General features: G+C 39.9%; 1 protein-coding gene and 1 long non-coding RNA gene across 3 annotated transcripts in view; one reads left to right on the plus strand and one right to left on the minus strand.

Moving 5' to 3' along the window:
* LOC124988677 (uncharacterized) overlaps positions 1-7019 on the minus strand; it is a 44148-nt gene extending 37129 nt beyond the window's left edge. The window contains exons 1-2 of the long non-coding RNA XR_007109471.1: positions 6885-7019; positions 166-317 (exon numbers count right to left, since the gene is read on the minus strand). This is a non-coding gene — a long non-coding RNA (uncharacterized LOC124988677). The remainder of the gene's footprint in view (positions 1-165; positions 318-6884) is intronic.
* Arhgap18 (Rho GTPase activating protein 18) overlaps positions 1-14563 on the plus strand; it is a 174202-nt gene that overhangs the window by 43863 nt on the left and 115776 nt on the right. The window contains exon 1 of one of the 2 annotated variants that reach the window (XM_047558356.1): positions 7131-7312. The exons of the other annotated variant lie outside the window; for it this stretch is intronic. Within the exon in view, the coding sequence (XP_047414312.1) occupies positions 7200-7312 (113 nt within the window). The 5' untranslated portion in view covers positions 7131-7199. Of the gene's footprint in view, positions 1-7130; positions 7313-14563 lie in introns of those variants that run through there. 2 annotated transcript variants of the gene reach the window in all.

A 14563-nucleotide genomic window follows, 5' to 3' on the forward strand; every position in this document is an offset into this window, starting at 1 on the left:
CCACCCTATAATTTCTAGTCTCTAAATTTTCAGGCTGCTAAGGTCTTCATGATTATAGCTGTGCTCTCTGAGCCTTTGACACATACCAGCTAGCCAAATTATTAAATAGAAGGAAGGAGAATAGCTTTTCTAAATGTTTCAAGAGCATATTTTGGGAGCACAAACCATTTTGGTGGTAGGATGTTACTTAAGGAGCTCCTCTTCAACTCGAGTGAACTGTGGGGAGTTTGAATGAAAATCTTCACAGTAACGTCTAGTACAGTGATTCTTCATCCTTCCTGGAGGTACAGTAAGAATATGTGGAAACTTGGTGGATCCTGGTACAAAAATAAATCAGCATTAACACTGTACTCCAAATTTTGGGTGTAATTTACTAATCTTACTGGAAATGTACTCCTCCCCTCCTTCTGCTCCCTAGGACTGGGGATTGACACCTGGAAAGCACTATCACTTAGTTGCTTTCCCAACCCTTTTTATTTGAGACAGAGTTTTGTTAAATCGCCCAAGCTAGCTCCAAACTTCTGATCCTCCTGCCTCAGCCTTCTGAGTAGTTGGGATTACAGGTGTGCATCATAGCACCAGACTGGAAATTCTTTCACAGAAAGAGTATAAAACCAATGACATAAATATGTTTGCTCAACAAAGTAAGTAAATTTTGCAAAAATTTTGTAGAAAGAGTACTTTATTTCCTTGATTTTTTTTAAGTTGCTATTAATTGTAAGATAATAAAACTTAATAGATTATTTGCAAATAAGTCTTGCCACCATATCAATTCGTCTGAAGTATTTCAGGTATGTACTAATGACAGAAGTACTAAAATCTGTTTTTTAGAATTGAGGGAATATGGTATAATTTTTTTCCCCAGTTAATTTTAAAAACTGATTTCTAATAAACAAACAGCCAAAGAAGAGAGAGTCTCCAAAATTTTAATAAGACTGCCTTCTATTTTATATGTATAGTTCATGACAACAATTGCTAGAAGACCCTGATCTTTAGAGTTCTATATTGGTAGAGGAAATTAGAGACTGCATAACTTGCTGTGCTAGACACAGTGGCACGTCAAGACTGGACATCGATCCTCCAGGATCCTGAGTTTAACTCAGGGGGTTGAGAACTGTTACCCTCCCATTTGGCTAAGAGTAAGCAAACTTGCAAAAGGGTTCTGAGGTTTTTGCTCGCAGAGACATTGAGGAGGGGGAGTTCCTCCATAATCCACCATACAATTGTGTCATTCAAATTGTGGAATTCAAAAATTTATCTAGTATTTCAATTTTTCACCTTGGTTGACAAGGCTGATTGTGCAAAACAGCTCTGCTTACTGTATATAAATATTCTATTCTGTATCTTAAAAATGCAAAAATTTACTCATTCAGCTGACCAGAATTACTATTAAATAAGCCAAGTGCCACACCCAATACATTTATCTTTGAAATTATTTTAAGAATGGGCTTTAAAAACTGAAACTTCTCCATGAAGAACAATCATATTTAAAATATTCTAAAAAACAAGTGAGGTTCTGTGTCATTAAAAAGGATACTAATATTTTCCAATTATTTCGTGATGCCTAATTTTGAGAAGTGTGTGATTAAGGCCCAAATATGATTTTTTTTTTTTTTTTTTTTTTTTTTTTTTGCGGTACTGGGGATCAAACTCAGGGCCTTGTGCTTGCGAGGCAAGCACTCTACCAGCTGAGCTATCTCCCCAGCCCTCAAATATGATTTCTGACAATTGAGATGACCCTAAAATATTTTTGCCACCAAATGTGTGCACTTGTAGAAAGTGTTGATCCACGATGACGTATGCATCTAATTTCTTATCTAGAGACACAATACTGGGTGTGCTGTTGAATATTTGAGGCGTTCCATATCTGTAAACAGAGTATGAATTTTTTTATTCCAGAAGAATTTTGCTTCTGCATTTTTGAAGATATTTCTAGCATTAGAAATTTCCCAAAGGCCAGCCTCAGCAATTTAGCAAGGCCCTGAACAATTTGTCTCAGACAAGATGTGTCTACGTTCAACTCCTGGTACCCCTCCCTCCAAAATAAAAATAAAAATTGCAACGGGCTAATGAAACAAATTCCTTTTGGTAACATCTATGCAGTTTTATTAAGTATTTTGTTCAAGAAAAATGGGATAACTACTTTAGGAACTATACTAAAACATTGAAACTGCCTTCATTTTGGAGTGGGTAGCCACCTTTGTTAAAAAACAGAAACATGGTTTCTATTCTCCTTTTTCTCCAAGTCAAAAATCGGCTCATCTCCTTTCCTAGATATGCAGCTTCACCAAGATTTCCCGAGTCACTGGGGTTTCTCTCACATGATGAGATGTCTTTTTAATCTATTTCCGGATGAGGCGTTTGTATTTGGGCACATCTAAATATTCATACAGTTCTGTATTTTTCAAATTGAGCTTTTATGCATCAGCAAAATTCTACCTTTCCAGAATGTTCCATCTTCTAGGATATAATTTCGTTTTTGACTTTATGCTTCCAGTTGCAAATGTTTGCAACATGGGTCTCCTTCAGTAAGCAGGAGAAAATTAAAGGAAACTAAGGGTCATTGTCCTTTCTTTTCTTGGATAACGTCTAGTCTTAATACAATAGGTCATTCACCATGAAATTAAGTGAAAATGACCCTTCACAATTCCACTCTCCTATAGGCTCTTTGGAAGGCCTCGTGGCTAACAAATTCTGTGTTTTTCCAGGTCCACAAACCTAATCTGTTTGGTATTAAAGAATTAAAAAGAATGTTCATAAATATAATGGCCAGAGTACTTTTATATCATTTCTGTCAGCAGAAACTATTTTACATGGCCAGTATGGGGGTGGGCATGTGTATAATCCCAGTTACTTGAGAGACTAAGGCAGGAAGGTCCAAGTTCCAGGCTACCCTCAGCAACTGTCTCAAAATAAAAAGGGCTGGGAATGTAGCTTAGTTTTAAAACACTGCTGGGTTCAATTCCGCTGCTCCAAAAAAAGATATGATAGCATAATGATAATGACCTTTTAGAGTGGGCTATATAGTGTGCCATAACTACTGCAGTTACTTGACATTAAAAACAAGTTTCAAAGTGCCAGAAAAGAAACTGATGCATTTGTTCCAGTCTGAATGTAAATCACCCCCTCACACATGGTATGTATAACAGTATTCTATTTGGCTGTGGACAGCTTCGATTTGCTGTATGTTATTTATCTTGTTTGTTATTCATATGAATCTTTTCATAAATGAAATAGTGTCAGTTTCAGGATAGGTGCACCCTTAATGTTTGAGTGCCTAACCTCAGTGGTTGCATAAACCTAGGCTTATCTGTCTTGGTTCTGCCACCTGCTAGCGGGTGACCTCGAATTCCTCATTTTTAAAGTAGACATAATTCTAATATCTATCTTAAGGCTGTTGTGATGATTAAATGAGAAACCACGTGGATCATGTCTAGCAAAGAGCAAGCACTCAAATATTAGCAATTATTACTTACTGGTAATGAACTCTTCAACTGTAAGAATAATTTATTTTCTAAACATTTGCCAAGAAACCTACATTAGCCCCTGGCAATAGCTTGCACATTATTCCAGGCGTGGCTCATATTTTTTTCCCTGGAAGAACAGTTAAGAAAATAACTTTGATAAGAATGTAGAAATTTTTAGAGTTGTCCAGAGGAAGGGAAAAGCCTCATTCCTTGTTGCTTCAGATAGAATTAGTAATGTGCAATTTTCAAGGAAGTAGGTTTAGATTCTGTGTGTAAAATATTTTTCTGTCAGTTCCTCAGCACAAAATTGGCTAGCCCTCAAGCTTTCAAGAATTACTCCTACAAAGGCCTGATTAAACATCAGGAACAGGAGGTTAGAACACTCCCTCTTCGTTAGTCAATGCTACTTTACAAACTTAGGTTTTATCACTTATGTAAACCTTAACTTCTCAGTTTCTGATTAATTTATTCAAGTTCTTCTCATACCGTATTATAAATTGAGTTGCACTTCACCAATTGAAAGATCCTTTTCACATGGCTTTGTGTCCCTACCTAGGTTTTATATCACCTTATAGAGATTAGAGTGTGCACATTCTTCCTAGTTAGTTCCTTTAAAAAATAAAATTGACTAGTAGAGAAATTTTTAATAATACGTTTATTCCATAGTGATTTTGATTCTTTTCAAATATAATTTACTAAATAGGCTCTTGCATCAAAATGTGAAAACCAGTTAATAAACTCTTTGACACTACTAGTACTGAATTGAAGAAACTTTTTCTGTTATTTTTGAACATTTCTGTCAAATTGTCAGACCATGGTACTATCTCCGTTCTATTTTTAACGACCTGAGTACATAAATTGCAGCTTCCTTTTCCCTTCCCATGACATCTAGTACACCCCACTTAAAGAGAATGAATGAAATGCATGTTTGAACTGTCTTGATGTTGTTAATTACTTTCTAAGATGTTCCATAACAGGAAAGTATTTGGTGTGCATTTAGAAGTTTGGAATACTAACATCTTCAAGGACCTGAGGTTCTCAGTGTTTGTTTAAAATGACTGAGGAAGGGAGTAAGAGTGTTTATTTTTTTATAAAATGGGCCTTTATGTAAGGTTAATATGGCATAAGGGATGGGGATGGATCGTGGCTAACTCTTGGTATGATTTAGGGTGTGAAATAAGAACAGCCTTTCAAGAGACCATATGGATAGTTAAGTTTGCTTCTCTGATGACATAGGGAAATGACTTTGAAGACATTTTTTTCCCCCAACCTCGAGCTCATATCAGAGCCCATGTACTCCAGGGCACAATCCTGCCAGCCGTCTGTCGGCAAGCAATACTCTCAGAATGGTTAACAACAGAGCTTAGTGGGAAGAATGGAGAAGGGGCATGGAGAATTTCCCTGTGCTTGAAAGTCAAATTAGCAGGATTCAAATTTTATATACTAAACTATGGAAATCAATTTGTATCACATTTCCTGCCTCCCAGAAATTAAAAAGAAGGTGGTTACTATGAACCCAGATATAATTTTCAACTTGTAAAAGTTACATTCAATTCGTACATTACGATTAATTTATTAAATGAACAAAGATTAGGCAAAGATATAACTTAATTATTGTTTTGGTTACAAATGGACAAAATATCTTTATCACAAATTGAATACCTGAGCAGTGTTCCAGACATGACAGAGACTGAAGATACAGCAAAGAAAGGAGAGAAGAGTGAGGAGAAAGAGGAAGAAGGTTAACAGGAGGCCCAGGGAAGTAAAGGAAAGGGTGGGGCAGAGAGAAAAACTGGGAAGGAAAGGGTCCACAAAAACAGAGTATTGGGATTACTATCTATAATCCTATAAGATAGTGATTCCCCCCTTTTTTCTTTCTTTTTTTTTTTTTTTGTATTTCAGAGCAGCAACATTTTTTTAAAAAGAGGTAAATGTGGGGACTATTAACCATTTTTTTCCCACTTTAGGACAGTAAAGAGACAAAATGCATACACTCTAGTCTACTTACTGTCTGACCCTCTGTGTTAATTTTTTATTTTGTCTGGACTAGTAAACATGATGAGTCAGCCCTTGTATCTGCATGGGAGCCACTGGTCTAATACTAATTTTGATATAAAAGTTTAGTAGAGTTTTAATTCTTCCTACATTCAACATTTGCTTTAGTCCCAGTATGTGAAGGGAAAGGCATGACAGTGTGACCTGAGGGACTGGTGACTGGCAGATGAGATGGAAAGGCATGTATGTGTGTGTAAGGTAGGAGAACAGCTGGTAGTCATCTCAAAGATTGGCAATGGGGAGCCAGTGAAGGTTTTCAAGCAAGGAGAAAGGACATTGGGGTGGTGCTGGGGTGGAATAATGAGGTGACACATAAGTTAGAGGAGGTGACAAGGAAAAGGGCTAAAAGGAACCAACACCTAATTATAGGACCCAGTATGGTTGAGGCAGTGGGGACAGAAAGCCGACAGCAGGGAGGGCCCTAGGAGGTGGCTGATGGAAAGACTGAGCAACCAGCTGTGAAGGAAGACTTTATAAATGAGTTCACTACAGATATGACAAAGGTTTTTAAAAAATATATATTTTTTGTATGAATAAATTATTTCTCATAGTTTTAAATAAAGTATCAACAGTGTTTTGGAGTAATGAAATCAAAAACTTGTTCATGAGGAATTTTAGATACATAGACCAATAGAGCCTAAAGAACAAATATCTGGATTACTAGATATTGATGAGAGTAGGTTTTTTTGTTTTGGGGATTTTTCTTTTTTTTGGCGGGGGACAGGAGAAAACACAGATGTCTCCTGTATTTTTCATAACTTTTGAGTTTTTTTCTTCATCAACTAAACAGCATTTTGATGAAAAAGAATGGAATTAGGCTACGATTCTGTTCAAATCCAGCTTCTGGCACTTAGTCACTGAACTATTTTAGTCAAGGCACCTCACCTGTTCCTTAGCCTTCCTCATTACTATTACTGATTTCCTATTTTGGGGTGTGTGTGTGTGAACCTGCATGCATGCACCTGCTCAACAGATGGTGGGTGCTCTGCATTAATTTATCAGAGCATAGGTTGATGTCTTTTTGGTCCTGAGGAGTGTTTTAATAAAGCAAATGATATACTTGGCATGGGCTCTTTATATGAAAGGAGACGACATTATTCCAGGGCACACAGTCATCTTTTTTTTTTTTTTTTAATGAGGGCATTTACAACCAAACATAAGAAGTAGAACCCTTCTTATTGGCAGTGTGGCACAGCGGTAGGTTTGTTGGGTTTTGCTGCGGCTAATGCAGTGCACGAGGGGGTTAAGAAACCCCCTTACTCATATTCCATGAAGCAGCAGAACTTATCAGATGGAAACAGGAATTGGGAGGGGGAAACAGCAGTGACTCCTTGTTTCCTAGCCCGCGGGGCTAGTACTTACGTTGAGTTGAGTAGAGTCTGGCAGTTGAAGCAGATCCGAATCATTCCGGGTTAGGGGCAACCTGTCCGCCTGGGCTGGGGAGGGGCGCTTACTAAAGCCGCTCAGCCCGGAGTGGCCCCGCTGCTGAACAGCCCGAGTCCGGGCTTCTAATTGGAGATCCAGGAAGCCCTTCAGAGGGAGGCCCCGCCCCTCCCGTGTGAATCGCCGGCCCCACGGGGAGGAGCTGGCCGATGCTAATGAGCAAGTTGCCAGGCGAGACAGGAACTTCATTCCCCTCTGTGGCAGGATCGCAGAAATTATGCCCCTTCTCTCACCATGAGCTGGCTCTCCAGTTCCCAGGGAGTTGTGCTAACTGCCTATCACCCCAGCGGCAAGGACCAGGCCGTGGGGGAGAACCACGCACGGGGAGGTGAGGAGGCCACCTCGAGGTAAGCCCTGGTGCTTGAAAGCCAGCAAACAAAAGGAAAACCCCTTCCCTGCTCCAGGAAAAAAGTGACAGGGAAGCCGGTGTGGGGAGAAGGGAGTTACCTGTGCACCTGGAGCCTGACCTCACGCAGCTGCAGAAGTGTTTGGCATGGCTTTTAGGTACTTTTCATCTCCTGTCCAGGTCTGGAATAGCCCATCTGATTACTGGTGAAGGAGAAGCAGAAGGAAATGGGGATATGGCCGTATGGCTGTCAGAGTAGTTGCTCAGCAGGTGCATTTGCAAATGCTGAAAGATCAAATGACTATATTTGAAACACTTCCTATGAGATGGAATTCTTGAATGGGCTCAAGACACAGCCACTGGAACTGTTAGCTGGGAAAGTCTGCCAAAAGGCAGGGAGGCTGTTCACTGTACAAGCTGTTGTTGTTACAGTGTGTTCCCCCCCTCCTCCTCACTGAAAGCAAACCTCTTAGGCAAAATGCCCAAGACACTGGCCTGTGGCAGTATGTTTCACATTCTTTTGTGTATGTGGATTTTTTTTCCCTGCTCTGGGGTTTCCAAAAAAGAATTTGTCAGGAGATAGTGCTCTACCTCTGGAATGAAATGTGGTTAATGTTAAATCACTCTATAGGCAGAGAGGGCAAATGTACTATAGACCACTGAGGTGCAAAGAGGACCTTCCTCCCTATCTGTGTACTTTGTTCTGTTTTTCAAGGGATTTTTGTCCCCCTTCTCCCCTTAGTGACCTTCTTACTTGCTGAACATTTTACCTTCTTAGATAGAAATAGTAAATATTGGCCTGGAAGATTGCAGAAAGCCAATGGTAACGTACTAGCCTAGAGTGCTTAATTAGTTATCAGAAAGTGCATTTCCTCCTTGATGCTTAATGTGATATAAAACCTTCTTTGTTCTTAAGTGACTTATGCTGCCTTATGTGCCTTAAACTGAAATAATGCCTTCTTTCATTTGTTTTAAAATCCCCAAATATGGGGGAGGTGAGAGAATCAAAGGAATGGCTGTAATACTCTGGGCTGATCAGAACTTTTTTCTCACATGGCACCCACAGTATGTATTCCATTGAATGAATTCATTTCCAAAGATAAAAGGGAATTACTGCTTGTGCTGTAGCTGTTACCATTTTCTGTCCTTTTAAGTATTTTTTGGTGAAATCATTAACTGTTCTCATCCAGTTTTTTGCATAGAATAGGTAGATACATGTATATGTATTACACATGGATATACATGTGTGTATGTGGTAATCTTTCAGCAATAAGCCTGCAACACCAATCCCATGCCAACCATAATTTAGCTTTCACATTGCAGTCAAAATTGCCAGAATTGTGCAAACTCAGCACGTTCTTTAGTGATTTCAGACTGGAGTGGCCTGAGGATCTGAGCTGAATCTTGGATCTGGATTGTCAGAGTGAATAGAACCATAGGGACTTGTGTTCAAACTTTTGTTTTTACTTCAAGGACTCAAACTCGGGGATTCCTTGGGTAGGTACAAGGTTTCTAGTTCTAGGATCTGCCTGGGACTGCAAATCTAGTTCCCAAGACAATTTTTGCTGTGTCTCAGTTTTGCAGCTTGTCATGGGTAGCCTGTACTCCAGCAGGTTGAGCAAACAACAGAGGCAGGGATCATTCTCAACTGTTGTTGAAACAGAACCAAGAAGCGCTGAGGCTGCAGGTTGGGCCAGTGCTCCTGCAGCAAGTGCTCAGAGCTGGGCTGCAGCTCCAGGTCTGCTCTCAAAGGCTTTGCCTGCTGACTACCATATTACTTGCCCATAGGGCGCCCCCCTCCCACCCTCACTGAATTAGAGTCTAGGCACAGTTAATTTACATTACATTGGTTAGAGAACATGGAAACCTGGTTTGAGGGCTGGGAAGAAAGGCAGGGAGGAGAGACAGTCCTATTAGCTTTTACCCTTAAGCATGGAATAATTTTCCAGATGAACATAGTGTAACTTTGAGATGCACCCTCTGTAGCCTGGAAGAGTTAAGATACTGGAATTGGCATGGGGGTTGGAAATGCATAGAAGGAAGAGGGATTTGAGGGTGAACTGGGATCACTAGTAATCTAAGCATATGATGATTTTGGGGGGCAAATGAGACTTTGGTTATGTCTGGCCAGCTACTCCAAAGTGCAAGATTGATGGTTGATACCTGTTTTATAGAATTCTCCGAGAAGTGAAATCAAAACAAAACTCTTCAAAAGAGGCTGAATTAGTCTCTGCCTTTCCTCCTATTTATGTTATTGGAGGGTTATTGGAGGTACCACAAATTCTGACTTCATTTGTTACAAGATTTTCTTTTCTTTTTAATAATATGTACTTTGAACTATTTAATCAAGAAGTGTAAGGAGCTTTTACGTATATGACTTAGCATGTTTATAAAAAAATTTTTTTATTTTATTTTATTTTTTTAAAGCTTTGCCTGAACAAGTCTTTTTATTTCTAGTTTTAAGAAACAGGGATAGGGCTGGGGATATAGCTCACTTGATATAGTGCTTGCCTTGCAAGCACAAGGCCCTGGGTTCAATCCCCAGCACCACAAAAAAAAACAAAAAAAAAAAACAAAAAAAAAAAAAAACAGGCATAGTAGGGAATTACTATTTTTCTAAGTAATTTATTAGTCTAAAATTCCCTCCACTCCATTATCCCTCTTTATCAGAACACATTCATTGGATGCCAGATTAAAGAATTTCTCCCACTCCTGTTTAGGGCCTTGAAAATATTTGTAGAATCCTGGGTTGTTGTGTGTGTGTGTGTGTGTGTTTTTTTTTTTTTCTTTTCCCTTTTTTTAATGTTTCTGGATTGGGAGAAATACATCAACATTAGCTGTTCTAGCTAACTTTACACAGTCAAATGTTTCCAAAGGAAACCACTTTTTATGAGTAGCTATATTTATAAAACTTTATTTACTTGTTTTTCAAGCAGGATTCTTCAAGTGTTTACTTTTGAAAAGCACTTTTTTTTTTTTTTTTTTTTTTTTAAAGAATACCGTATTTTGTCTACACTGTTCTTTCAACTTTACCGTTCTTTTAAGAGAAAACTATTCTGATTGTTTTGTAGCATTTTTGTTAATATTTTAATGTTAATGTCAAGTTTTTCCTTTATTGAACCATTTAACTCTTTATCTAAATAGGATGAAGAATGAGATGTTTCTATGTCTTTTTAAAAACAATATAAGGCTGTCATTGTATAGAATCTTATTGATTCTATTTGCCATAGGTATTGAGTGGGTAGAACCAAGAGGTGCCCTTTGGTGACTTAAACCCTAATGTTGTAAACTCTGAAACTAACCTACCTGGTTTACATCCTGACCTTCTCACTCATTATCATCATGTCCTTGGAAGAGTTACTTAACTTTCTACCTGTAAATCAAACTTAATAATAGTACTGAAGTTTAAGTGGGATGGTCTACACAAAGGCCCGTGTCCTGTGTCTGATACATAACTAGCTGCTGCTATCTTTAACACTAGATAAAGAAAAAGAAAAATGATTGGGCTTTACAGCATATAGAATATTCTTCCTTTTTTCAGAAGGATTTATATCAATATTAAGCAGCATGGGCAAGATCTATGTGCTTATCTGACATATTTAAAAATAAACCGTAATGTAAAAGTTTAGACCTTTGAAGGGTAACATTTCTTTGGGAAAGGTTCTTTTGATCCCTAGGAACTTTAATGGTTGGAACTGGAACTAGGAATAGCTCCTAGTGAAGGCCTGCCTCCGGGCATGGGTGGGAAAGGTGGAATGTGGGTGGAGACTTTTTTGGCAGCTGGACTCCCTCCTGCTTTCCGTGTTTCCCTCTTTCACCTTTAAGAACTATGGCCCAGTGTGCCTAATGGAAGAGGGCTGTCATCTTCAGATGCTCATCTCAGTTCTGGACTTTTTCCAAGTCTCACCGTTCCTTGGTTCTGAAAGCACAACCAGTTGCTTAGTCATTCCACATAGAATCCCCAAGTTCTTGCTCAGTGTCGGGCAGTTGCCCAAGAGCTGGGGTTAAAGTGGGGAACATAATACCTGATTGGTTCCTGGAGTAGAAAATAAAGACCTGAGCAGGTGAGGCAGTCAAGCCCTGCAGATATCTGTGAGCAAGAAATTTCATGGCAAAGGGTAGGAAGTATAGGAGCCATAAACCTAGGCTAAGTAGAGCAAGTACCCAGAGGAGCAAAGAACCCTATGTGGCTGGAAAAGAAAACAAAGGGAGAGCCGATGGCCTTTTGTGGAGCTTTTGAGGCCTTTGGTTTATGTTTAAATTAAAATGAGAAGACTTTGAGGGGGAGGGTTTTGAGGACAGAACAGATTTCACTTTTAAAGGTTACTCTGGTATAGTGTTGATCATAGACTGTAGAAGCAACAACAGCTCTCAGGGGGCAAAGGTGATGGTGGTTTGGGTCAAGGTCTAGGTCACTGTGGTATTATGGGGAGTGAGCAGTGGGGTCTTTTGAAGGTCGAGTCTATAGAATTTCCTGATGGTCGTGATGCATGAGTAAGTGGGAATAAAGATGGTTGCAGGGGTTTGGGACTAAGAAACTTGGAAGGGCATTGTTTTAGTTGCTTTTTCACTGCTGTGACCAAAAAGACCTGACAAGAACTATGAGAGGGGAAAAGTTTATTTTGGAGCTCACAGTTTCAGAGGTCTCAGTCCATAGACTCAGACTCCATTCGTTGGAGCCTGAAGTGAGGCAGGATATAATGGCAGAAGTGTGTGGTTGAGGAATGCAGCTAGGAACATGGCATCAGGAGACAGAGACTCCCCTCATTGGGGACAAAATATATACCCCCAAAGGTACATCCTTGATTACCCACCTCCTTCAGACACATCCTACCTTTAATCGCTACCCAGTTAATCCCTATCAGGGGATTAATTCACTGATTATATTAATATGCTCATAACCCAATCAGTTCACCTATGAACTTTCTTGCATTGTCTCACACATACTCTTTCGGGGGATACCTCATATCCAAACCATAACAGAGTTGTCATTAATTGAAGAAAGATATCTTGGAATGTATTAGGAGTGTGGCCTGGGTAAGATGTGAAGCTCAGTTTGGGGCATCCAAGTTAGAAACATCTTTTGGAGAGAAGCATTAAGAGAAGGACGTGACCCTGTTGACGAGGTCAGGACTTTTCTGTGCATCCCCAAAGCACTTTAAAACCTATGGGCTACACCCTTGATGGAGTTCTTTCCTTCTGAATTTGTGTATTATCTGAAATCATTATTATTTTGGTGAAAGAAGGGGCATTTTTTAAATGAGTTTTTCTACTGCTCTTAAGGCATATTTCCTCATTTTTATAGTATTTAATGATGAAATGCATTTTTTCAGCCTGTCCATATGGATGACCATTTTCTAGGCTAATCTAGTTCTCAAATTCATGATCTAAAGGTGCTTTTTAAGGACTCGTTTTCTTCACTGTATAGTTCAGAAGCCCCATGCATCAGTTTCTCCTGAATTGTTAGGAATGACTCTTTGTCGCTGAGTAGCACCCCCTTCGCTTGGGGGAACATGATACTTGGCATTTTAATTGTCCTCCTCTGGAAGGCCTGTGATTTTTGTGGACCTGTTTAAAGTTATCTTCATGAAGCCTATTAGATTTATGCCTTTCCAATACAAGGACTTAGAAATCATATTCCCCACCCCCACCCTGAGAAGAACCTGCTGGAAGTTTACCTCTATTTCCATGGCACACTTCTTCCTTCAACTGCACAACCTCACTGTGCACCTTATCTCTTCTGAGCGGGACTCGCTCTCATTTAAAGGTTGATCATTGTTCTTTCTGGGTGTTAGTTTTATTAGTATTTCTTGTACTTCCAAGAGTGTTGAAGCAGAATGGACTTATGAGAATCCATGAGTTTAATGTGCATGCGATTGCTGCTGACTGCCGTATGACTGGCTTAAAAGTCATTTTAATGGTTGGAATGGATCCCCAGAACATATGATGTTGTTTCTCTTTAAATTCCCTCATACTTCAGAGGAAGAACCTAGCACCCTAGAGGCCAAGGCTGTCCCTGGTGGGGGCAGAAATTCCCTGTGCTCCTTGCTCATGAGTACGAGGTCTCTCTCCCTTCTGCTGCCTTCTCTCTCCTACCTCCCTGGATTGGGCTCTACTCGGGGGTCCTGCAAAGATTCTCTCCCAGCCATCCTTGTGCAAGCTCAGAACTGCAGAAATTCACAGCCCTCAGACAAACCAGGTCACAGAAGTCCTCACTAGGAGCAAGAGGAGGAATGTGAGCATTTAAGAGTTTTTCTCATGGTGGCAGGGGTGGTCACTAGCATCATGATCACTTGCTTTTTGGGGAAAAAAGGTGTGCTAGGACAGGTGTGATGACAGCCCTCACCTGAGCTCTCCTCCCTAGTTTAGTGCCCTCCAAATTTTGCATTTCATACAAATACTTTGCAATGTAATGGCTTGTTATTCAGTAAGATATGTAGTGGGTTTTTTCTTTTCTTTGGATAAAAAGAGATAGAGAATAAGAAGCCTCATGATTTGAGGAGAGTGGGGATGAGCCAAGGTCAGGGGGCTTAGAAGTTGATGTCTGGGTCCTTCTGAAGACACATTTCTTTTGACTTCTGTGTTTATCATTGGGCTAGCCACATTGGCTTTTTTTTTTTTTTTCTTCTTTGCAAGAAGTAAACAGAAGCCATGGAGACCTGCATGGCCAGTCAGCACATGTAGAGTGTTTTTCAGGCAAAGTCTACCAATATCTGAATTTCTGTGTTGAAGGAGAGGGTAAAACCTCGATTGTTTTGCACTCACAGGTGTAGTTCCTTTTTGGCTGCATAGGACACTTGAATATCTTTAGCAGAAGTGGGACTTATCACAGGGATCTGGCTCAGAGGAAAAGAGGCATCTCCTGCCCTCAGGGACTGGTCATGTGGTGTCTCTTGTGGCATGCCTGCTTTCTCTCTTTGAGACTCTTGGTTTTTACCCACTGGCTTTATAATATCATTTCAGCTTGAGTGTGGTGGCTTTTCTTGAGTGTCCCTCTATCTTCTTTCAACTTGGCTACCTGACCCATTTCTTTATTTCACATTTTGAAAAGGGGATCAGATTTGCCCATCTCATCTTTTGGAACAGGCCATAGTAGATCCCCAGGCACTGTGGAATTTGGCCATTTTTGGTCTTTTTAGAGAAGCAGGGTCTGTGGGTATGGCAGATTCCTGCAGGAAGGATGTGGCATCTGTGCTGAGATGTTTAGGATGCAGTACTTTCATCTGTTTCCTTATCTATGAAGTCAGCATAA

The sequence above is a fragment of the Sciurus carolinensis genome, chromosome 7, assembly GCF_902686445.1.
Source record: "Sciurus carolinensis chromosome 7, mSciCar1.2, whole genome shotgun sequence".
In the NCBI taxonomy this organism is placed as follows: Eukaryota; Metazoa; Chordata; class Mammalia; order Rodentia; family Sciuridae; genus Sciurus; species Sciurus carolinensis.